Source organism: Phascolarctos cinereus, unplaced genomic scaffold (assembly GCF_003287225.1).
Source record: "Phascolarctos cinereus isolate Bilbo 61053 unplaced genomic scaffold, phaCin_HiC Scaffold_4;HRSCAF=312, whole genome shotgun sequence".
Lineage (NCBI taxonomy): Eukaryota > Metazoa > Chordata > Mammalia > Diprotodontia > Phascolarctidae > Phascolarctos > Phascolarctos cinereus.
In genome coordinates this window covers 729,633,006-729,656,710 of record NW_027555847.1, presented here as the reverse complement: position 1 = coordinate 729,656,710, position 23,705 = coordinate 729,633,006, and the positions used below count along the sequence as shown (strand labels likewise).

The window sequence follows — 23,705 nt, the reverse complement described above, 5'->3', positions numbered from 1 at the left end:
GTTGGCCCCGAGGACTTCCAGGGGCCTTTCTCGGGACAGGAAGCAGCTGGGACGAGCAAACAGTAACTGCCCCCATCAGAGCATCCCCAGCCACACTAACCTTGCCCCTGCACATTCGGTGGCGGATGTGGGCCCACAGCGTCCTGCCCTGGCCCCGCCAGCTCTGGCAGAGCCCCAGCACAGCCGCAGGAATGGTGGGCACCTCCTTCATCCTCCCCCTCGGGGCGCTGGAGCCCAGGAAGGAGCCGGGCAGTGAGTGGCGGTGGCGGCGATGCCGAGGGCTGGCGCGGCCAGCTTTAGGGCGCGGACTCAGGAAGGCCCCGCCCTCGCTCCAGACCAGGCCTCCCTCTCTCCTGGGTGTTTGTTTCCCCCCACAGCTGACAGTTACGGGAACGTATATCAGGACGCTATTTGTTGTCAAAAATAGGAGCAGGTCCGTTTCCTTTCTGAAGGGCCTGGCTTCCATTCTGGGGAATGCCAAGTAACATTTTCTGTCGGGTTTCATTACGGCTAAGCTCTGCCGTGCAGGGTCAGAAGGGGCCACGGAGGAGGCTAGACCCCACCCCCTGCCACCTTCCACATCCTCAGAAGAGGGCTCCTCCTTCTTGGAGACCTCCAAGACGGGGAGCTCACTACTTCTGGCTCCTGCTCCTGCCCCCAGGGCCCCCAGAGGCTGGGCTGGGGCCTTCCCTCTGACCCTTATCTCTTGCACAGTCTGTTGGTGGATACCATTTGCAGGCTGTCTGCCCCAGCAGGCCAAGCTCTTGGAGGAAGGATGGGGATGGCCCCTTTTTTATCCCCAGCACTTTGCGCAGTTCCTGGTATACAGTAGGCACTTAATAAATGCTGACGGCTTGATTGAAAGCCCAGCCTCCATGTCACTAAGCATGTCCCTGGGGGCACCGGCTGCTGCCTGGGGCTGAGAGCAAAGCCCACCCACCTCACCGAGTGTGGGCACAGGCACCCAGCAGCCATGCCAGCCGGATGGCTTCTCTCCGGTCCCTGCTGTCTGAGTCCCAAGGCTGCCCTCTAGAACAGCCCGGGCTTCACAGGAAGGACTCTGGATGAGAAGGCTGAAGTTCATGGGCCAGCGGGGAGGGACAAACAGGAAATCCCTGGCCAAGGGAAGCCCTGGGGCCGCCTGGGACTTGGGAACATCCCAGAGGGGGACAGAGGTCCATAGGAGGAGGGGGCAGGAGAAGGGGAATGAGGAATGAGGAGGCCAGCGCTGGACAGGGCTGATGGTCAGCTCGGGACAAGCAAGGCCCCTGGGGCCACGGCCTTCCCCAGACTCCAGCTCTGGCAAAGTCAGAGAACAGGCGGCGGCCCTGCCCTGGTGGCCCAGGCTCTGTCTCGGGGGAGCCCTGGAGCAAGTCGCACAGAGGGACCTCAGGGCCTCCCCAGCACAGCACCCCGCTGGCTCCTTCCATTCCACACCCAAGGGACCGACTCTGCAGAATCCTGGCCTCTGGCGGCCCAGCCCAACACCAAAGGAATCCCCACCCCCAGCCTCCCTGACACCTGAGTGGTGCTCATCTGGCCACGCCCCCCCCCAGACCTCCCTCCATGGACAGGGAGCTCACCCCCTCCTGGGGTGGAATGGATCTCCTACTTCCTAACATCCAGCTCCAATCAGCTCCCCCCTCCACCCCCAGCCTGTGGCTCCTGTGCTTAGCGCAGGCCTGGTACCTAGCACACAGGAGTTCAATATGCAAGGGTGAGCTGACTGGTGGATTTGGACCTTGGCTCTGGGACCCGGGTGGGACCGAGGCCCCTTCTACAGGGCACCCTGCCACGGGACTGATGTAGGAAGGCTGGCGATGCCCACACTTTGGACGCTGCATAAGGAGACCTTCTGCCCACGCGGGGCCAAAAAAACAAAGAACTCATGGAAAACTGGCAGTTCCCACCCTCCCTGGCCTGGCCTGGAGGATTCCATCCCCCCCCCCCACTCCTTCCCTCAGTCCCTGGGTCTGTCATTTCCTCTGTCAACAATGCTGCTGGGCCACGCCTGCTTGCTATGGGCTGTCCAGGCAGCAGGTGATTCACTCTCTGCTGGGAAACCATGGGAGGGAGGAGGGGATGGTGTTCAAGGTCCAGTTTGGTGCTGGTCTGCCTCTGCCTGACAGACGCAGCTGCTGTGGAAAAGATAAGCCTGACCTGGGGGGTCCTGGGTCTCAGCCCTCGATGACGGATCCTCTTCCTACCTTCCGTACTCCAGAAACGTCCGTAGCTCCCTCCTCCCTCGAGGAGACAGACACACAGTCCTCAGCTTGGCATCGAAAGCCCTGCTCAGTCCAGCCCCAGCCAACCCTCCCCGAGTGGAGTCTCCTGCCTTCCCAGCCCAATTTTCTGGAGCCCTGGGTCCAAAGCTAGCCTGGGATTCTCCCTACTCTCCTCTTGAGGACAGCTTCCCTTGAGGCTCAGCTTTGGCGCCCCCCACCCTGCTTCTAGACTCCCCCCAGGCTGTCGGCCCCCCCCCCCAGCCACACACCAATTGGGGCCGATGCTGTCTTCCCTCAAAGGGGAGTTTTCCTGTCCCCCCGGTAGCCTCAATGTGCCTCTCCTACACGTATGTCAGCCAGTATAATAAATGTGAATAATGACATAAACAAGAACTGCTGGTACATTGGGCAGCCGGGCCCTCTTCTCTCCTTAGCTGCTGGCTCCTCCCTTACTCCACAAACACGCTCAGGTCTCCCCTCCTTAACCTTTCCAATGACTCCACTGTTCCCACAAGCTGCTGTGGTAACATCACCAAGTTAGGAGGCCACCAAGGAGCTAAGCAGAGGTAAGAGCCATGTCCAAAGTCACTCAGGAAGTGGCAGAGCAGGGATTCCAACTCAGGACCTGGGATGCCAGTACTCCTTCCACTGGAGCACACTGCCTCCAACATACTTCCTGCTTTTCAAACTCTCAGAGAGCACGTGCTTACCAGCCTCTGGCTCTGGGGCCCCTCGCTTTGAGAGGACGGCTCTCAGGAACTCTTCCTGGTCATCCTCAGGGATTCTGCAGGCTTCTTCATCGTTGACCTTCCTCCTTCATGCCACCAGCCCCATCTCCCTTGGCCTTGGGTCTCCACCTTCTTCTATGACCAATGCCTCCCAGCCTCCTTTGCTAGGGCACCTCCCTCATCTTCCCCAGCCTGCATGCCCCCCAAGGCTCTGCCACAGACACCCTCCCCTCTGTACCCCTCATTCCTGAGTGATCTTATCTCCTCTGTCACCACTCCTACATGGCTCACAGCCCGACGTATTCAGCCTCACAATTCAGGTCCCACATCTCCACCTGCCTGCTCCTGCCCTTACCATCCTTGAGATGGATCATCCTCCCAACTCCCCCACACCAGGAGCCCACCAGCCTTCCTCAGAGTCATCCTTGACCCTTCCTCTCCCTCCCGACCTCATAGCAACGCCCCCCATGCTCCCCTCCCACACAATAAGGAGGCCAAAGGGCCCAGAAAACTCTTCAGCCAGCAAATGCGCCATCTTCTCACTGCGCAGCCAAGGCTGCATGGGTTTAGAATGTATAGACAACTGAATTCTAGAGAAAGAGAGTGCCAGGAAGGAGCAGAACTCCCTCAAGGAAAGAGGAAGCCAACCAAGCCGAGTTGTCCCAAGGGTACAAAGGAGGCCACAAGCAGGGAAGAACCCAAACAGATCTGGTTCAGCTCACCTGGCCAGCCAACCGCCCCCCAGAACTCACCCACCGTGCCCAGGAGGCACCCATAGAGAGAAGGAGGAAACAAGAAAAGGGAGGGAAGAGGACATCTGGGCTGGACAGGTGGCAAGTCCATCGAGAGGCACCGTGGGGTCTGCCTTCGTGGCAAAGGAAAAGGCAAGGAAGATCAACCTGAATCCTGTCCAAAAAATCCAGACCCTGTCTGTGAGGATCCAGACCCTGTCCACAGTGAACCAGACCCCATCTGAGAGGATCTCTGGATTCTGTCTGAGAAGATTCAGACCCTGTCTAGAGCAATCCAGACCCTGTCTGAGAGGATCGAGATCCTGTCTGTGAGAATCTAGACAGTGTCCGGAATGCTCTAGATCCTGTCCAGAGAGCTCCAGATCCTGTCTGAGAAGATCCAGACCCTGTCCAGGAGGATCTAGACTCTGTCCAGAAGTGATCCAGATCCTGTCCAGCGAGATCTCCCTGTCTGTAGAGATCCAGAGCATGTCTGTGAGGATCCAGATCCTATCCAGAATGAACCAGACCCTGTATGTGAGGATCCAGACCCTATCCGTGAAGATCCTGACCCTGTCCAGAGTGATGCAGACCTTGTCCAAGAGGATCTAGATCCTGTCTGTGAGGAACCAGACCCTGTTCAGAGTGATCCAGATCCTGTCTGCAAGGATGCAGACCCTGTCCGTGAAGATCCAGATCCTGTCCAGAGTGATCCAGATCCTATCCAGGGTGATCTAGACCTTATCTGAGAGGATCTAGGCCCTATCTGCAAGGATCCAGACCCTGTCTAGAGTGATCCAGACCCTGTCCATGGAGGTCCAGACCATGTCTGTGAGGATCCAGATACTGTCCAAGAGGATCTCTGGATGCTGTCCAAGAAGATCCAGACCCCGTCCAGAGTGATCCAGGCCCTGTCCATGGAGATCCAGACCATATCTGTGAGGATCCAGACGCTATCCAAGAAGACCCGTGTCTATGAGGATCCAGACCTTGTCCAAGAGGATCTAGACCCTCTCTGCAAGGATCCAGAGTGAACCAGACCCTTTCCAAGAGGATCTCTGGATCCTGTCTGTGAGGATCCAGACCCTGTCCAGAGTGATCTAGAGCCTGTCTGAGAGGGTCCAGACCCTGTCCGTGGAGATCCAGATCATGTCTGAGAGGATCCAGAATCCTGTCCAGCGTGATCCAGAACCTGTCTGTGACGATCCAGACCCTGTCCAGAGTGATCTAAAGCCTGTCTGAGAGGGTCCAGACCCTGTCCATAAGGATCCCAAGAGAACACCGGTCCCTCTGCCCAGGGCCTGCTTCCCCACCTGGCCACATTGGCAAGCCTATCACCAGCCTCCTTGGCGGTCCGTATCTTAGCCATCCCTCGGTCGATTATGAGGAGGCAGACAGCAGGCCCTCGGGGCTCTGTGTGCACCCACCTCAAACCAGACGAGGCACCCTGCACGCGCATGCCGCCACCACACAAGGGTCACTGAACGGTGGAACACAGAGCGCCATTCAGTCAGTCACCCTCAGGTCTCCAGTTGGTAACAAACAAGGAGACGCCTGCCGTTTCCTCCCCGTGGGGGTTTCCAGCGCCCAACCCAAGGCCCTCCAGGGAATCCCACTGTGCCCTAGACCATCACAGGACCTTCTTGGGGGGAGCAGTCCTCATTTGGAAGAAGAGCTTGGCCGCACCATCCACACAGGAATGGCCGAGTGGACAAACAACCCCAGAGTGTGGAGGGATGGACGGTGCCCGGGAGCGGGCACCCTCCTCCTGAGGCCCCAGGTCCCTCTCTACTCCCACACCGCCCCAGTCTGCGCCAGGTTCAAGTCAGAGTAGCAATCTTTCCAAGCCCTGAGAATCCCCCGCGGGCGTGGCTGAGACCGTAAGAGGAAGGACTGGCACGGACATGTGTGACCCCGAGTCCGTGGCATCCCCTGCCACCCTGCATTGGGCAGGCCATAAGTGTCACGGCCCCTCGGGCCTAGAGCAGCCTGTCAGGAGCCCAGACCGACCAGGAGGAAGCGCTGCCAGCAGCGGCCCCGGGGGATGTGCACCCACAGAAGGAACCACAGAGGAGACCGGGGAGGAGGGGCAGCGCTGGACACAAGGAGCCCCCAAGTCCTCATCACACCGAGCCCTGCCTGGACGGCCAGGGGAATGGTGGGAGAAATGGGGGGACTCCCCAGCGCTCTCAGCCCCTCCGCCCCCACCCCCACCCCGAGCTGGGCCTGCCGGTGGCTGCGTTCTGGACGACGGGCAGAGGAGGGGCTGCAGCGCGGCCTCACCTGCAGCTGGCCTTTGCCCATCATGCGGTCGCTGGGCTCGCCGTCGTCCTTGCTGAGCTTGGCCTTGTGACATTTCTCATAGCACAGAATCCGGAGGGTCTGGGAGCCCTCCAGCTCGATCTCAAACTCCTGTGGCCGGGCAGGGAGAGAAGGAAAAGCCGGGCATGAGCAGGAGGGCCACGACAGCGGGCGTCAGCTGGGCAGAGCAGGCAGGGCCCTGGCGCGGCCCCGCCCCCTCGGGCGTCAAGGAAACCATCTCCCAGGGAAGAGACCGTCCTTGGCAGAGACGTGGTCGGAAGAGACGCCACTTCCTGGAGAAGCTGCCCTCCTCTCCCTCCCCTCCTGTGCCCCCCCTCCCCTCCTGTGCCCCCCCACTCCTTCTGTGCCCCCTTCCCCTCCTCCCCCTTCCCTCTTGTGCCCCCTCTCCCCTCCTATTCCTCTCTCCTCCCCCTCCTCCTCACCTCATTCCAGTTGGGCTCAGTTGTGTCCCTATAGACCCGAGTCTTGGCTTTGTTCACAAAGTACCCAAAGGAATCCACTTCTAATGTGCAGTAGAGATCTGAGGAGGGCACATGGGGGGCGGCCAAATGGTCAGGGCATGCGTGGTGTCCTGAGGCTTTGCCTCAGTTACAGTCAGGGCACAAGGGTTAAAGCTGAGAAAGGCCCTTCCCCGGGACATCACCCAGAGCCACGTGACGTCACAGCTGGCCAGCCTCTGGTTGGAGACCTCTGGGGATGGGGAGCTCATTACCTGTCACAGCCCCTCAGGGGACAGGGTCCTCTCTGACACTGAGCCAGAACCTACCGCTCTGCGGTTCCCTGCCCCCCGCCATCGGGCCCGGCTTCCGTCCCTGGGACGGCCCTCAGACACTAAGGACGCTCTCCCACTTCCGCAGGCCGACATTCAATCTGAGACTAGGCTCTACGCAGCGGCTCACTGGCCCCAGGCGCAAGCGTAATAACAGCGATGATACCAGCAAATGGAAGCTAATGAAGGTTTGCAAAGCACGTGGCAAGTGTTATTTTGTTTATCCTCATGACAGTCCTGGGAGGGGAGAAGCAACTGTGACCCCCATGTTACAAATGAGGAAACTGAGGCAGGCAGCAGTGACGGGCCCTGGCCAGGGTCACCCTCCTGCTGCTCCCCAAAGAAAGAGGACAGCAAAGGAAGACGAGCAGGCTTGGGGAGAGCTGGGAGGCCCAGCGGATGAGGAGCCCAGCACCAGGCCCAGGCCCAGCCACCTGGGAACCCATGGGGTGGCCAGCAATCCAGACCCCCACTGGAGCGCTCTCGCTAGGCCTCACAGACACAGGGGACCCCAGTTATCCAGACCCCCACTGGAGCGCTCTCGCTAGGCCTCACAGACACAGGGGCCTCAGTTATCCAGACCCCCGCTGGAGCGCTCTCCCTAGGCCTCACAGACACGGGGGGCCCCAGTTATCCAGACCCCCACTGGAGCGTTCTCACTAGGCCTCACAGACACGGGGGCCTCAGTTATCCAGACCCCCGCTGGAGGGCTGTCCCTAGGCCTCACAGACACGGGGGGCCTCAGTTATCCAGACCCCCACTGGAGGGCTGTCCCTAGGCCTCACAGACACGGGGGGCCCCAGTTATCCAGACCCCCACTGGAGCCCCCTTGCTCTACCAAAGACTTGGCAGTTTGGGGAGCTTAGGATGGCCCCACTCGCCTCCTTCATCTTTTGCGCTTCCCAAGGTGGAGGAAAGGGTCCCTGGGACCCAAGCCTAGACTGGGCAGCACAGGGGAGCAGATGTGGGCCCGGTCTGCCCTGCACCCCGCACGGGAGGGCAGCAGATGTGAAGGGGAGCCAGGACAAGGCTGAGGGCCCCGAGCGGCCATATCCCTAACGTCCCTTTTGTTTCTTCTGATGAACGGCACCTGCTTCATCTTCATCTGGCCCGGGCGGCAGTGCCCTGGGGGTGACATTCTCAGGGGTGCCGGCCCCGAGCTGAGACTCACTTCTCCAGGGGCTTTCTTCATACAGTGCTCCCCGGCAGTCACCCCTGCCCAGGCTCCCTCTCTGGCTCCCTCCTCCTCTGGGCCACGTCCTCTCCCCCCAGACTGTGCCCTCCCCCCTCGGTCCCACTGCTCTGGGTGACTTCATCAGCCTCCATGTACTGAACGACCACCTCTGGGTCCTGCCCCAACCTCTCTGCTGACCTCCACCTCGCTTCTCCAACTGGACACCCAATGGACTTCTTAAACCCAATATGTCCAAAGCAGAACTGGTTCCCTCGGTCTCCCTGGCCTGTCTGTCTTCCACGCTTCCCCACGACTGGAGAGGGCCCCCCATCCTCCCAGGCCCTCGGGCTCCCTGCCTTGGGGTGATCTGGGGCTCCTCCTGCTCTCACCCCAGATCCAAAATGGCACCATGGCCTGTCAGTGTCACCTTGACCTCTGCAGCATCTCGGGAACTCCCCAGCCCCCTCCTCTGCCCCTGCTCCCAGCCTGGCGCAGACCATCATCCCATCCATCTGGACTGTGCTGATCACTGCTGGGGGCAGGGCTGCCTGCCTCGGTCTCCCCCCTCCACTCAGCCTCCAAAGTCTGACCATGGCACCCCCTACTCAGCCCACTCCAGTGGCCCCCTCGGGCCTTCAGGACAGATTCGCCACGGTCCATCCCTTCTCCCTTCCCCATCACACTTTGTGTCCTCTGGCTTTAAGGTAAGCTACTCATCTCCCTCCTCCGAGCCTTTGCAGAGCCTTCTCACCCCACACCTGGAGCCACCAGTTACCATGTGCCCGGGGACAGGCCAGTGCCCGCTCATGTGGGGGACCATGGGCATCCCTGCTGTCACCTGCCTGGGCGTGGAGGGAGCTCCCACACCCAGGCCACATCCTCAGTTCCACGTGAATTGGGAAAAGGCCCAATGGCTGCTGCCAGGCGTGGCTGGTTTATGAGGTGTTGCTCCGCACCCCAAGAAGCTGGTGGGGAGCTGCCCCCTTCCCAGAGCTCTCACTTACTTGAGCTCTGTTTGAATCCCGTGGCTGAATGGACAATGACGTTCAGGAATCCATAGAGTCCGGCGGATTCGTCATCTGGGCAAGAAAAGGGGCTCAGAGTGAGGGACACAGTGATGGTGGCCTGGGGCAGGGGAAAGGGGGAGGGGGAGGGGGAGAGAGAAGAGGGAGGGAAGGAGGGAGGGAGGGAGCCATCCCTGGCGGCCTGGGCTGTGGGAAGGGGAGCAGGACGAAGCCGAGGCCTCCCTACCCTCCTTGTTGATGGTCAGAGGGATGTGGTGGACCGTCTGCAGCTTGACACAGGAGTTGGTCAGCATCTGGATCTCCACAGAGGTCAGAGAGAAGCTCTTAAAACCTGTGTGGGGAGAAGGCAAAGCTGGGGGCAACGGGCAGAGCCGTCAGACACGGCCTGTGCGGAGGCCCCCGTATGTGGCTGCCCAGCCGTGGGGGCCCCTCATGGCTCCTCCTGGGGGCCGGAGGGGGAGGCACGGCGGAACACACGGACAGGCCTGCCGGGGGAGGCCGGTGCCCCAACCCAGGGGCCCAGAGGGTAGTTAGGGGAATGGGGAGGGGATTGAAGACCCTCAACCAGAGTGAGCAAGAAAGTGAAGTCAGACAGCTGGGGGCAACCAGACAGGCCAAGAAGAGGGGACAGAAGGTGGTCCAGGGCGGCAGGGGCAGGGCTCTCTGCTCTTTCTGGGAGACCCTTGGCAGGAGAAAGCAGCCCATGTGAGCGGTGGGGCCGGGCCTGCGCGACACAGACCCAGCTGGGGCTCGAGCTGCTGGCCAGACACCCACGGCCAGCATATCTGTGGCATCCTCTGGCCTCTGTCTGTGCCTCTGCCTCAGGTCACAGCCTTGCCCGGGCTCGTGCACACGTGCCCCCTGCCCCTATGCCAGCCCGTCCCCCATGCTTAAAGCCCCCTCGTCTCTGGACCCGTCACCAGCTTCCAGCTAGATGTGTACCCAGAGGGGGCCCTCCTGCATCTCAGACTCACTCCCCTAAAGCCAGTGGGCTGGCCAGTGTGCCAAGGCTTTGCAGCCAGCCTGGAACCTGGCTCTTCCCCCACCTCCAAAGCCTGGCACCCTGGGCCTGTGTCCAGGCCTGGGGAGGGCAGGGACAGTCCCTGTGGCCCCTGCCCCGGGCCAGACCCCTAACTGTGGGAGTGGCTGCTGGCAGAGACTCCTCCTGGCCACACCCTCTCGTCCCCCAGAGGGTCCTGGGCCCTCTGCCCTTCTCCCTCCGTCCCACTGCTCTGGGTCATGTCAGCAGCCCCCATGGATTGAATGACCATCTCTGTGCTGATGATTCTCAAACCTCCCTGTCCCGCCCCGATCTCTCTGCTGACCTCCAGTCTCGCATCTCCAGCTGCGTCTCAGACATTTCCAAGTGGACGTCCAGCGGACACCTTACACGTCATGATCTTTCCCCCTCCTACCTTCCCTATTTCTGTCTTGGGCTCCGCCTTCCTCCCAGGCCCACAGGCTCCCAGCCTAGGGGTCATCCTGCACAACTTGGCCTCCACACCTCCTCCTCCATCGTCCCCTTCTCTCCACCCACAGCCGCTGTCTGGCACCCATCCCCTCCAGCGCTCAGCGGGATGCCTGGCACGGAAAGGGTGCGTAACAGATATCTCCCCTCTCCTGGCCCATCATGGTAGCCTCTGCTCTCCCTGCCACAAGCTGACAACAGCAGCCGGCCCAAAGCAACAGGTCTGACCACGTCCCTCAGCTTCAGCGGCTCCTGCGGCCTCCTGGGTAAATACAGACCGACTCGTCCGGCCCCTGCTGCACACCGGCATCCCCTCGCCACTCCTGGCCGTAGCCCTGCTGCCCCGCCAGTTCCTGCATCTGTGCCTCTGCTCAGGCAGTGACCCTGCCCTGGCATGCATCCTCCCTCCTCCTGCCCCACACAGTCCCGCACTCCCTTTCAGACCCGGGAGTGACGTGGCAGTTATGGAGACGTCTTCTGCATTGACTCTCCTACTTTCTGTGGTTCCCCTACTAGAATGGGAGCTCCATGAGGGCAGCAGGGGATGGTTCCTCTGCCCTGGTGTCTCCAGTGCCCGACTCAGTAGCTGGCACATGAGAGGCAGGCTCAGACAGTATTAGGGTGACGGACGGACAGATGGACGAGATAGATGAACGGATGGACAGATGGATGATGGATGGGACAGATGGATGGACAGATGGCTGGATGCATGGATGGATGGAAGAGATAGATTGACAGACGGACGGATGGATGGGAGAGATAGATGGATGCATGAATGGACAGATGAATGGATGGATGGGACAGATAGATGGATGGACAGATGGACAGATGGATGCATGGATGGATGGGAGAGATGGATGGATGGATGGATGAGATGGATGGATGAGATACATGGATGGGACAGATAGATGAACAGATGGATAGATGGATGGATGGATGGATGGATGGATGGATGGATGAGATGGACGGATGAGATACATGGATGGGACAGATAGATGAATGGATGGACAGATGGATAGATGGATGGATGGATGGATGGATGGAAGGATGGATGGATGGATGGATAAATGGATGGATGGGTCAAGGCCCCATCACAGAACAGGGAACCCTGGACAGCAACTACAGGGACAGAGTCAGGCTAGATGTTAGCACAAGCTTGCCAGTAGGGAAAGCAGTGCCAAGGTGGACCAGGAGGCCTCAGAGGCAGACGCCCACTTCTTCGGAGAGGCATCCAGGAGCCCCTTGCAAGAACAGGAGGGGGACACACTTCCTACTCTATGCTTCTGCTTCCCTGACTGAGGGTTTCTCCAGGCAGGCAGTGAAGGAACCAGATACAGGAAAGAGAAAGAGACAGAGACATCGAGAGATGAACAGAAATGGAGACAGAGACAGACAGACAACAGATGAGGGAAGGAGGTCTACAGAGGCCTGAAGGCAGCAGCAGGGGGTGGGACTAGGCACAGAGGAGTGGTTGTATCACAATGGAAGGACATCCCAAGGCCAGGACAGAGAAGACACTGAAAAGTCATGAATCTGGAGCAAGGGGGCCAGAGGGTTCCACCCAACACCCTCTGAAGGGGGTCGGGGTCAGGAGCCAGGAAGCCCAAGGCGCTGAAAAATGACACGTGGCAAAGTGGGGCTGGCAAGGACTGGGGCCATCCCCCTCAGCCCAGCCGTGGTGACCTGACTGGGCCTTTCGGGAAGGGAGGCCGGTGGCTACTCCGCAGTAAGAGGCAGACTCGAGGCTGGGGGTCGGGGCACAGCCACTCACATTTCTTCTGCTGCTCGCGGACATTCTCCCTCCACTCTGCGCGCTCATAGTCAGAGGAGATGAGGAAAGTATAGCTCTAGAACAGAACACAGACCCAGCCCCCATCACTGTGGGCTCGGCCAGGCCGCCAAGAGCCCTTTACAGACCGCGCCTCATTGGGTCCTCACCACTGCCCCGACAGAGAGATTCTATTGTTGGCCCCATTTTACAGGTGAGCAAACTGAGGCTGTCCATCGCACCTGGAACACTCTCCTGTCTCTGCTCCCTCTCCTGACCTCCAAGTCGCAGCTCCACTCCCACCTCCTCCAGGAAGCCTCCTCAGCCCCTCCTAACCCCAGGGTCTGTTCAGCCTCTGCATAGTTGGCTTGGGATCAGTTTAACTGCCTGTTGTCTCCCCATGGAGGGCAGGGCTGGCTTGGGGCTCTCTTTGTGTCCCCAGCACTTAGGACCTGACAAGACTTGCCCAGGGTCCCATGGCCTAAGGCTGGATTTGAACTCAGGTCTTCCTGACTCCAGGCCCAGCAGGTGGTGCCCATTCCCAACCCTTAACTTCAAGTACATCCTCTAAGGGAAGGGCTGGGTCAGGCAAGGGTGGGGAGGGAGAGCAGAGAGCAGAAGAGGCTTCCGCATCCCTGCCTCCCTAAGGAACTGCCTGTCAGGGCGCTGCCTCCACGTCCCAGCCTCTCCTCATCCCAGCCTCTCCGCCTCTGCATCCCAGCCTCTCCTCATCCCAGCCTCTCTGCCTCTGCGTCCCAGCCTCTCCGCATCCCAGCCTCTCTGCCTCTGCGTCCCAGCCTCTCCTGCATCCCAGCCTCTCTGCATCCCAGCCTCTCCTCATCCCAGCCTCTCTGTCTCTGCGTCCCAGCCTCTCCACATCCCAGCCTCTCCGCATCCCAGCCTCTCCACATCCCAGCCTCTCTGCCTCTGCGTCCCAGCCTCTCCTCATCCCAGCCTCTCTGCATCCCAGCCTCTCCTCATCCCAGCCTCTCTGTCTCTGCATCCCAGCCTATCCTCATCCCAGCCTCTCTGTCTCTGCATACCAGCCTTTCCGCATCCCAGCCTCTCTGTGTCCCTGCCTCCCTAAGGAGCCCTCCCTGGCTTGTGATAAGACTAGAAGGGCCTTGAGGGCAGGGACTGCTCCTTTCTCCATCTTTGACTCCCCAGTGGCAGCAGTATGCTGGCCCCGTCGCCTAGCGGGCCCTGTCGCCTCGCCGGCCCCGTTGCCTCGCAGGCCCCGGCCGGCGTGCTCTCTCCTCGCCTGAGACCTCCTGAGACTCGTCATCTCTCAGTCTCTCCTCTAGCACAGCCAGTGCAGGGCCGGGCCGGGCCACTACCTGCGCGTGGGCCTACCTTGCCATGGCGGCTGTGGACCCTGAATGCCATGCTCGGGGACATCAGCAGGAGCAGAGACTCCTGCTCCGAGAGCTTCTTCCTGAGTCTCTCAACGGCCCTGCTGCCTTTGTTTGCCCTCTGAGGAAGACAGAGCCTGGGTCAGCCCGCTGGGGCGGGAGTCACTGGGGGGAGGGGGAGGGGCTCAGGGATGGTTCGGGGCAGCCCCTGGCTCCCCGGGGAGCTGGGCTGGGCCTGGCGTCAGTGGCCAGGGGGAGGAGAGAGGCAGGAGGCACCTTGGGTCAATGTGGTCTTCCATTTGGCTCCAAAGGCCGGGGGAGGCTGGGGGAGGCCCGGCTAGGGCCAAGCTTGCTGTGAGCCAGCAGCTTCCATGGCCACCCAGAAAGCCCCCCCCCCATCTTGGGCTGAACTCCTGGGGCTGGGGAGGGGGCAGTCCCACTGTCCTCTGCCCTGGTCAGCCCAGCCATCTGCAGGACGGGCTCGTTGTAAGATGGGGAGGGCACCGAGAGGGGCGCTACCAGGATGGAGGAGGGTCTAGAGTCCAGGCCAGGGGACGCTGAGCCTGGAGAAGGGATGGTTTGGCTGAGCTTGGGGGGGATGTGAGGACCAAGGTCCAAGGTTATGTGGAGGGGGGTCAGCCTGTCCAGCTTGGCCCTGGAGGGCCCTGGAGCTGTGGGAGGGAGTGCCCCCCAAGGGGAAGGTCCTGGCCCCCAGAATCACACAATCTCCCCACTGAAGGGACCTCAGGGGCCCACTGGCCCAGGCTGCAGCCCAGCCAGGGGCTACCCGGCAATCATTCAAAGACACCCCCCCCCCATGGTTGGACAGCAGCCACCGTCCCACCATAGCACCTCGGGAGGCCCCCTGCCCCTGCCCCCCCCAGAAGGCCCCTGCCCTCCTCCCCCAGAAGCTGGCCAGCCACTGGCCAGCTGGGCTATGGAGGAGACTCTCAGGGCAGGGTCCTCTGGCAGATGCCAAGCGAAGGGGGCTGGGGTCTGACATTCAGCAGCAGCCCCATGCTCCACCCCCTACGAGGCCTCCCTGGGCCGGCTCTGACCTTTTCTCGCTGAATGTCACTCTTGATCTGAGAGATCTTCATCTTCATGGCGTCCAGCTCCTCATCTGGCACCAGGGGAATGGTGGGCACCGCTTCGGCCTCGTCCAGGGGGTCTGGAAGCTGAGGTCCGTGAGGGGGATGTACCATTTGCAGTCATACTGCTGGTTTTTCCTGGAAGGGAGACAAGATGGAGGTTCACCGTGGACCTTGGGCACGGGCCGCCCTGCTGAAAGGCCAAGGCCCGGACTGCCCTGAAGGTGGCATCTGACATGGCAGAGCTTGGAGATCATCTGCTGGAAGCCCAGCCTGCCTAGGGCATCCTGTAACTCAGGGGCCTCAGTTTCCCCAGATGTAAAGAGTACAGATTAGGGGATCCACTCTGGACCCCAGTAGTTCATAGCATGAGGCCCTACCTTGGGCCCCCTCCCACTGTGGCCTGGAAGGCTCTTGGCACTGGCAGTGCTGGGGAGAGGGGCAGTAGGAGCCTGGGGCCTAGAACTAGACTCTGACGTAACAGAACTGATGGGGCTGTGGGCAGAGTCCGGGGCGCTGGGCTGAGAGCACAGCCTAGGGGTCAGGGTGGACCAGGGGCAGAGGCCAGGGGGTCAGGGTGGGTCAAGGGCAGAGGCCAGGGGGTCAGAGTGTGCTGGGGGCAGAGCCCAGGGGGTCAGGGTGGGTCAAGGGTAGGGCCCAAGGGGCTGGGCTGGGCTGGGGTCAGGGTGTGCTGGGGGCAGAGCCCAGGAGGCTGGGCTGGGCTGGGTCAGGGTGGGCGGGGGGGGGTGCTCACCCGGCCATCTGCTTCTTGAGCTTGGCACACAAGAAGAGGTCGGTGAAGAGGAAGACATGCCTCAGCTTGCGCACCCCCTCCACCAGCTCCACCATGAAGCTGTCCTTCAAGAGCTGCCGGTGCTAAGCAAGGGAGCAAATAGCCGGTGAGGAGAGGCTGCCAGCATGACCGCGGAACGAGCTGCCCAGAGCTGGCAGCTGGCAGTGGGGGGGCCCATGCCTGGAGCTGGGGGCGTGAGTCTGACGGAGCCCACTGATGCCACGCATACACACACGTGCACACATCCCCTCCCCACCAGCACACACATGTGCATCTACACCCACAAATAGCCACACCTGCACCCAGGACCCACCCCCTCACACACACATGCAAGGTACCATGGCACGGGATGGCTGCCCTCAGAGAGCTCCTGTTCTCTGGAAGGGGAAAGGTCTCTAGCATGGTCTGAGGAGGAGGGGGGAGGGGGGCAGTAACCACTGCAGAAAAGGGGCCTTCCCATCAGAGCAGGCATCTAAGCTGAGCCTTGAACGATGCTGTGATTCTAAGAGGCAGAGAAGAGGGGGAGCATGTTCCAGGCCAGAGGGTCGGCCAGGGCAAAGGCTGAGATGGGACAGCAAGCACAGACCAGGACACAATTAGCATGGGGGAAGGGGGAACCACGGGAAACGCACCCGCAGGCCTACTCTGGAGGCGCCTCCCTGGCTCTGACCCCACTTGCAGTAGCTCACACCTAGGGAGCCCAGCCCCTGGCCAACCCTGGGGGCCGACTGCCATCCACCTCTGCCCAAGGACGGACATTTCTCTCAGGCCTGTGCTTGCTGCACAAGGTAGGCCCTCACATCAGGGTTCCCCAGATACCGATGTCTGCCCTGCTGGTCAGGCGAGGCAAACTCTGATCTCACCCAGAGGCCACTGAAGCAGGAGCCAGAAGCTTGGTCCTGCACGGGCCTCTGTCTCAGTTTCCCTCTCTGCAAACTGAGTGCCCAATGCCATCTGTTCAAATCCGCTAATCCTGGGCTGAAAGATGTTTCTGGAGACAGGACAGAGGGATCCCCGACACCGGGCCCTCCAGATGGGACGGCTCATGCTGCTGGGGCCAGGAAGCTGGCGGGTCAGGGTTGGAGCTGCATTCTCCTGTGGACATCCCTGACTGAGGCCCAAAGCCCCCTCTGCCCGCTAGCCCAGGATGGGGACTCCTGTGGAGGCTGCAGGCTTGACAAAGCCAGCCATGGGCATCCCCTCCCACTCAGCCACCTCGCTCCCCCATTCCGAGGTCCGCCGACGAAGCGGCCAAGGGCCGCGGGTGCCAGGCTGCCCTCACGCATTGGGCACGCACTCCTCATGATGGACGTGAGAAGACTGCTAGACACACAGCAGCCTCGTGCCCATTTTATAGATGAGGGGAAGGGACATCTTCAGGGTGATACAGCTAGTGTCTGGGGGGGATTCACACCTAGGACTCCCAACTCCCGCCGCATCTCGGATTATCCATGGCAAAACCCACCAGGGCAGCCCTCCACGCGGTCTCCCTGGAGGCCAGCCATGTCCAGCCCTGGCCCTGGGCCTCCTTCCCCTCTGGCCAGTGACCCAGTACTCCACGGTCCCACGACCCCGACTGTGTCACTGCCGCCAAGCAGAGTAACCCCCGCCTGGATCACACGGCCGACGTCCAGCCAGGATCACACGGCCGACGTCCAGCCAAACCGGACCAATTCTGTATGCATCTCCCCATCTCCAGCCTGCATGCCTTTGCACTGGCTGTGCCCCACTCCAGGATGCACCCTCCGTTCCCCTCTGCCTATCAGAACCAGCCTCTGTTCCTGGGCCCACTCCACCCTGAAGCCTGGCCTGATTTCTCCATCAGCAACCTCCCTCTCCCCGCTCCAGAAATCATTCTGTTTTGTCCATAGCTTGCGCCGACCTCTCTGTGAGCATGCTGTCTTCCTGGTGAATGTCAGCTTCCTGAGGACAGGGAACAGGGCCCAGCACACTGAAGGTGCTGAACAAGTGTTTGCTGGCCGACTCATTGATCCACAGTATTTAATGCACTCCAGAAACAGAGTGGGCAGCTACTTCAGTAGATCGTGAGCTCCCCATGAACGAAAGCATGCAAGAGGGACTGGGGAGAGCATAACAGGAGGGATTCAGCTCAAGGGACGGACGTGCAGGCCCCAGCTCTCTGAGCACTTAGTATCCTAGTAAAGGCCAGCTTTGCACACAACAGCCTGGGGAGGAGAATCAAGTGGGCAGACACGCACCCAGCCTCTGTGTCCCCAGACCTCCCTCCCTCTCTGGACCGCCTGAGCCACGTCGGGCACCTCCCCCAACCAGAGCGTGGTTCTGGCCTTGGCCCTCCAGGGAGGCGATGAACGCCAGCCCTTGCCAGCACCCGGACTCCCCTGATGTGCCCCATCGCTGCTCGTGGGCTTCCTCACCTGCACACCTGCTCACTTCCTTACTTGCACACTTGCTCACTTCCTCTTTTTGCTCACTTCTTCACCTGCACACTTGCTCACTTCCTCACCCACATGTCTGCTCACTTTCTCATATGCTTGCTCACTCATTTGCATGCTTCCTCACTTGCACACCTGCTCACTTCCTCACCCTCACACCTGCTCACTTCCTCACCCGCACACTTGCTCACTTCCTCACCCTCACACCTGCTCACTCCCTCACCTGCACACTTGCTCACTTCCTCACCCGCACACTTGCTCACTCCCTCACCTGCACACTTGTTCACTTCCTCACTCACATTTGCTCACTTCCTCACCCTCACACCTGCTCACTCCCTCACCCGCACACTTGCTCACTTCCTCACTCACATTTGCTCACTTCCTCACCCGCACACTTGCTCACTTCCTCACTCACATTTGCTCACTTTCTCACCCGCACACCTGCTCACTTCCTCACCCACACACTCCCTCACCCACACACTTGCACACTTGCTCCCTCGCACTGCTTCCTCACCTGCACATTTGCTCACCTGCACACTTGCTCACTCCCTCACCCACACACTTGCTCACTTCCTCACTCACACACTTCCTCACCTGCACTCTTGCTCGCGCGCACACTTCTTCACTCACTCACTCACTCACTTCCTCACTTGTTTGCTTGCTTGCACACGTGTGCAAAGGCGCACTCACCTCGCCCTTCTTGACCGTCATGGACTGCCTCCGGGGCGTGATCTCCTCATTGATGCTGGACAGGAAGTTTTGGGAGATCCTCAGAGCGTCCTGCAGCAGGGGGTGGTCGGGGTGGCTGGGAGGGGTGTGCTTCAGCAAGTCCTGTGCCCAGGGAGAAAACACGGCGATGAGGGGGTGAGGGGGGTGGGCAGCAGGGCCTCCTGCCCAGAGGCCGGGCCTGTCTCCCCTGCAGCATCCTCCATCAGCTGGTCTGCGCCTCCTCAGTCCCTAGTGATAGCAGGGCATCCAAAAGGCGTTTAATCAATGCTCATGGATGGACTGGAGGGTTTCCTGGCGGGGGTATGGCAGAGCTCAGTCTGTCTGTCTGTCAGACTCTGTCAGGCTGCACTCTACAGAAGCTGGCTCAGATTCTGCGAGCCCCCGCCGGTGGGTAACCATGCCACGAGCTCCAGTTCTGCTCGGGCCTCGGAGGCTGCCGAGTCTATGGTGGAAGGGGACCGCGAAGCTGAGGGAGGGGAGGGGCCACGGTAAGCGGTCAGCAGAGCAGCAAGTGGCAAGCCCACCATGGCAACACAAGCAGGCGGGAAGAGAAATGGAAAGGAGACGCAGCAACCCTGAAAGCTGGCCAACGTGGGGGGGGAGGGGGCGCAATCTTTCCCTAAAGATGTCCTGGTGTGATGAAGATGGCAGAGATGGCGCGCTACCCTCCACTGTGCTCACCCAGTAATGCCCACCCCTGCACCCAGGACCCAGCCTCATAATGCACAATACACACAAACACACCCACCCTCCTTCTCTGTGGACTTACATGGAGGACCAGGGTACTGCGGGTCACTCGGTCTACAGGCTTGTAGAGCAGAGCTGAGGACAGAGGGGAGGGGGGAGGATGGTCAGGCCAGCCTCTCCCTTGCGCCCTGGCCGTGAGGACCCCTAAGGACTGAGCAGGACAAGCTGGCTGGGCCTGCCTGCTCTGGGGGTCATACGTGACTGGGAAGCGGCTTGCTTTTAGCCTCAGAAACGAAGGCTCGGAGAAGGCCTGGCTAGGGGGATGAGGGCCCTGCACAGCCCGGCCTGCTCACAGAAAGGCACCCACTCTCACTGCTGAGTGGCCAGGGGCCTCAGGTGAAGCAGCTCCATTCTCACTGCCTTACTTTCTTCCTTCCAACAAAGTAATGCCACCCTCCCAAGAGAAGGAAGCCTTGCCCCAGCCCCAGCACCCCTACCCCTGAGGGACCCTCTGGCGGATGGCTGACACTCACTTTCCAAAGAGTTTTTGGTTGTCTGATCCTTGGAATCCTTCATGCTTCTGGCTCGTAGATTCTGAAAAGGAAATGACTGAGGTGGAGCCGAGCCAGGCCAATGCCAAGCCTGGAGCTCAGGGGGGTCCCAGGGGCAGGGGCGGGGAAAAGCCCCAGGGACAGTGAAGGGGGGGGGGCATCGCCAGCCCACCCTGCCTAGGTCATGGCCGGAGAGCAACAGATTGGGTTATCCAGGATGCTCAGAGCTCAGCCAGGCCCCGGGGGGCTTCCTCAGTGCTAGGGATGGGGGCCAGCCCCAGGGACAGCTAGGCCCCAGGGGGCTTCTTTAGTACTAGGGACGGGGGCCAGCCTCAGGGATGGGGTGGGAGGCCAGGTCCCGGGGATCTTCCTCAGTGCTGGGGACGGGGGTCAGCCTGAGAGACAGTGGGGGGGGGCCCCCGGCTGGGCAGAAGCCTCAGCAGGCTCCATGCAGCCCACTCTGGGCTGCTGAAGCAAGGAGGTAAGGTCCTCCTGGATCACCTCCATCTCCCACCCCAGGGTCTTTGCCCTCGCTGTCTTTGTGCACCTCCTCCTTAGAATCCTGGCTTCCTTCTAGACGCAGCTCAAGGCTCCCCTTCCTCATACATATAAGCCAGGGCTGAGGAGGCCAGACAGCAGAGGGGTAGGGGGAGAGTGGGGAAGGGCTGGCAAATACCCAGGGGCTCTGGAGGCCAGTGAGGAGGCAGAGGGCAGAGGGCCAAGGTCAGGGGTCACTGAAGGCTTAGAGGCATGATCAGAGCCAGGTCTGGGGGCCCAAGAAAGGCTAGAGGCAGAGGGGCCTGGGGCCAGGAACAGGGCAGAGGGGTCCGGGGGTGGGGCTGGGGGCCTGGGAAGAGGCTGGAGGCAGGGGGGTCTGGGGCCTGGAGCAGGGCAGAGGGGCCTGGGGTGGGGCAGGGCAAAGGTGGGGGAGAGAAGGGGGGGAGCTGGGGGAGGGCCCCTGCAGGTCAGGGACCAGGGCTGAGCAGAGCCAGAGGCACACGGGTTCACACCTCAGCGGGAGAGCACTACCTCAGAGATTTCGGCAAACTGGGCGTTGGCCTGGCAGCACTTGTCTGCCATCTCTATGGCGGCCTCATAGTTGTCCACAAAGGCGCGGTACACTCCGAGCTGGCTGGCCTGTGGGAGAGAGGACAGGTGAGGCCAGCATTCAGCCGGAGTGGGGCTCCACCTCATGGCCAGAGGGCCAGCCAGAGCCCTGCTGCGTCCTGCACCCAGATGACGGGTACAGATGGCCACTGGTCCTGTGGGCAGGCGCTCCCCAGGACTGACCAGGCCTTTCCACAACAGGGGAGGTGCGGAGCTGGGGTAGCTGACTTGCCCTCTTCCCTCCATGACCCTCCCTGAGCAGCCACAAAGGAAAGGCAGGTGTCTGCATGGAGGGCGAGGGGGTCTCTGCCAGGGACCAGGGACTAGAAAAAGTCCAGGGGAAGCCACCTTGCTGGAGCGGGTCAGGATGGGTGCCCGTCAGAGTTCTGGGGTGGCCAGAGAGCAGGATCCCCAGCATAGCCCAGCAATGAAGGAAAAGACTCAAGCAAGGGCAGGGGAGGGAGGGGCTGACGGGCAGCTTCCGGCTTCACTGTCCCTCTGGGGGCCTGAGGCCCCCCCACGAGTAGCACACACTCGAAGGGTGGCCCAGGTGGTCAGCGGCCGAGAGGCCCTGAGGAGGCTGCCTCAGTTGACCCTATCTTCCCCACGCCCCCTGCACTGGAGAGGAGCCCCAAAGCTAGCTGACCACAGCAGGTTTCTGGCGATGCCTGGTCGGCTCTTTGGAGAGAGCTCAGGCAAAGAGAAAGAACCCAAACCACTCCAGCTTTTGCCCCTGCCCCACCCCCACCTCCACCCACAAGCATGCTCTCCTGCCCGGGCCTGGGGTCCAGGGACAAACAACCTGGCATAGTGTGGGCCACCCTGGGCAGCCCCTCCCTGGCCCTGCCCATGGACTGGCATCTGCCGCCGGCCACAAGGACTGGCCTGTCCCTGTCCCCACCCACAGCTGGCCAGGAGCGGCCTAGAGGAGGCCGCCTGCCAGACCCCTGGATGCCGCAGCTGGGAGCTATCAGGCCTTCTCCTATGAGTCTAAACATGTCCCTGGCTGCGTTCATCCGCCAGGAAGTCGGTCCACTCACCCTCGCCCACGCTGGTCTGCTCATGACCCCAGCGCTAACAAGGGCAGGAGCTTTGGACACCAAGTCCAGGGGGGAGTCAGAGGCCCAGGGTGCTTCATGGGCTCATGGGTCTTCATGGCACTCACTCCAGGGCCAGCAACAGGGATGACTGGGCCCCTGGGGCAGGGGCAGTGCCTTTCCTGCAGGGAGCCGCTCCTCTGGGGCACTCTGCCCTCCACCTTCCCTACTCCTTCTCCCTACTCCCTCGTCCCCTGGAAAACCTGGCAGTGGTGGAAGCCCCGCTGGGCCGCCAGCTCCATCCATCCAGAGGACAGGTGGCAGCGTTGCAGAGGGATGGAACGCAGGATCGGGGCTCTGTGGGCAGCAAGGCAGGGCAGCTTCTCTTCTGTAAATAGGGCTGCAGGCCTGAGCTCCTGGGACCACGCTGACCCAGCGATGTCGGCTGGGACCGGGTGTAATCACCACGGTTCCTCCGCTGGGGAGATGGGAGGAATGCCTCGGGAAGCCCCCCGACCCTCCCACTGTGTCTGGCAGGATCCCGGCTATTAATGGGGCAAGGCCTTGTGGGCAGGTGAGAGCCCTCACCAGCTTCTGGAAGAGGTCGCCAACCCGCTGCTGCTGGCTCCAGCGCTCCACACGGGGCCCCAACCCATCGTAGAATTCCTTGTGGATGTCGTAGAGCTCAGGGACCTTGAAGAAAATGGTTTCGATCTGCTGCCCCGTCAGCACCGGCTGGGACGTGGTGGCTGCGGCCTTGAGAGGCTTCATGGGCTGTGGGGCAGAGGCAGTGTGCACTGGGGTCAGTCCCTGCTGGCCCCACCCTGGCCCCCGCCAGCTTTCTGGGGCCTGGCCCGGCACCCCAGGCTCTCCGCTCAGAATCAGTGCCAGCTCACGGATGGGATGATGTCTCCCAGAGCACTCGTCTCCCACCTCTGAGCCTTTGTCCGGGCCATTGCCCACGCCAGGAGTACCTCTCCCCTCCCCACCCCCTCATCAAAGACCTCTGTTTGTGGAAGACTCAGCTTGGGCACCACCTTCTCTACATGGACCCTTTCTGGACTACCATCCCCCTCCTGCCCCAGTGTCGGGCGAAGCCCTCCCCTCCCCGGGCCTCACTTTCCCCCTCAAAGAGAAGTGGTTTGGGCCAGGCAGCTGCCGAGCAGGGGAGGGGGCCACAGGCCCAGGCCCAGCTCTGTACGTTAGAATGGAATCTTCTGCAGGGCGCGGTCCGTTTCCCTTTCTCGGGGCCAGCTGGCACAGGGCTCAGGATTGACGCAGCAGGCAGGCACGTACCAATGTGCCACCAGGGCCGAGCCAGAGTTGGGCGAGCTTGCTCAAGGCCTCCGGGGGGGGGGGCTGCCACCAAGGGAGAGGCCAGGAGGGGCTCCACTGCGAGCCAGGCCCAGCACCACTTTGAAGGCTGAAGGAAGAGGAGCAGCGGCCCCACTCCCACCTTCCTGCCTCCCAAGCCCATTGGCCTGCCTGGAGGTTCCCTCTTCTGCACCAGCCTCCGGGAAAGACCTTCCTGCTTTTGGCTTCTAAGGGCCTCTGGGCCCTTCGCAGGGCCCGGTACACAGTGTCTAACAAATCCTTCCTTTCTTCCTCCCCCTCCACAAACTCCAGGATACGCCCTGCAGGTTCCCACTGCCAAACTTTTGCTACCTCAGATCCTAAGGCCTCCCCCCCCCCGCCTGCTTGCAGAATGTTTATGGAGCCTTTAAATCCCAAAGA

At 61.2% G+C, this 23,705-nt stretch overlaps 1 protein-coding gene and 1 long non-coding RNA gene across 2 annotated transcripts in view; one reads left to right on the top strand and one right to left on the bottom strand.

Annotated features, from left to right (window-relative positions):
• Positions 1–23,705, top strand: part of LOC144456632 (uncharacterized) — a 469,008-nt gene that overhangs the window by 388,229 nt on the left and 57,074 nt on the right. The gene's annotated exons all lie outside the window — the stretch shown is intronic.
• Positions 1–23,705, bottom strand: part of BCR (BCR activator of RhoGEF and GTPase) — a 70,374-nt gene that overhangs the window by 7,488 nt on the left and 39,181 nt on the right. The window contains 14 exon segments of the mRNA XM_020977568.2: positions 5,968–6,096; positions 6,429–6,526; positions 8,954–9,028; positions 9,201–9,305; positions 12,214–12,289; positions 13,564–13,683; positions 14,621–14,725; positions 14,728–14,791; positions 15,408–15,529; positions 18,551–18,691; positions 19,359–19,411; positions 19,810–19,870; positions 20,857–20,964; positions 22,560–22,745. Coding sequence (XP_020833227.1) covers positions 5,968–6,096; positions 6,429–6,526; positions 8,954–9,028; positions 9,201–9,305; positions 12,214–12,289; positions 13,564–13,683; positions 14,621–14,725; positions 14,728–14,791; positions 15,408–15,529; positions 18,551–18,691; positions 19,359–19,411; positions 19,810–19,870; positions 20,857–20,964; positions 22,560–22,745 — 1,443 coding nt within the window.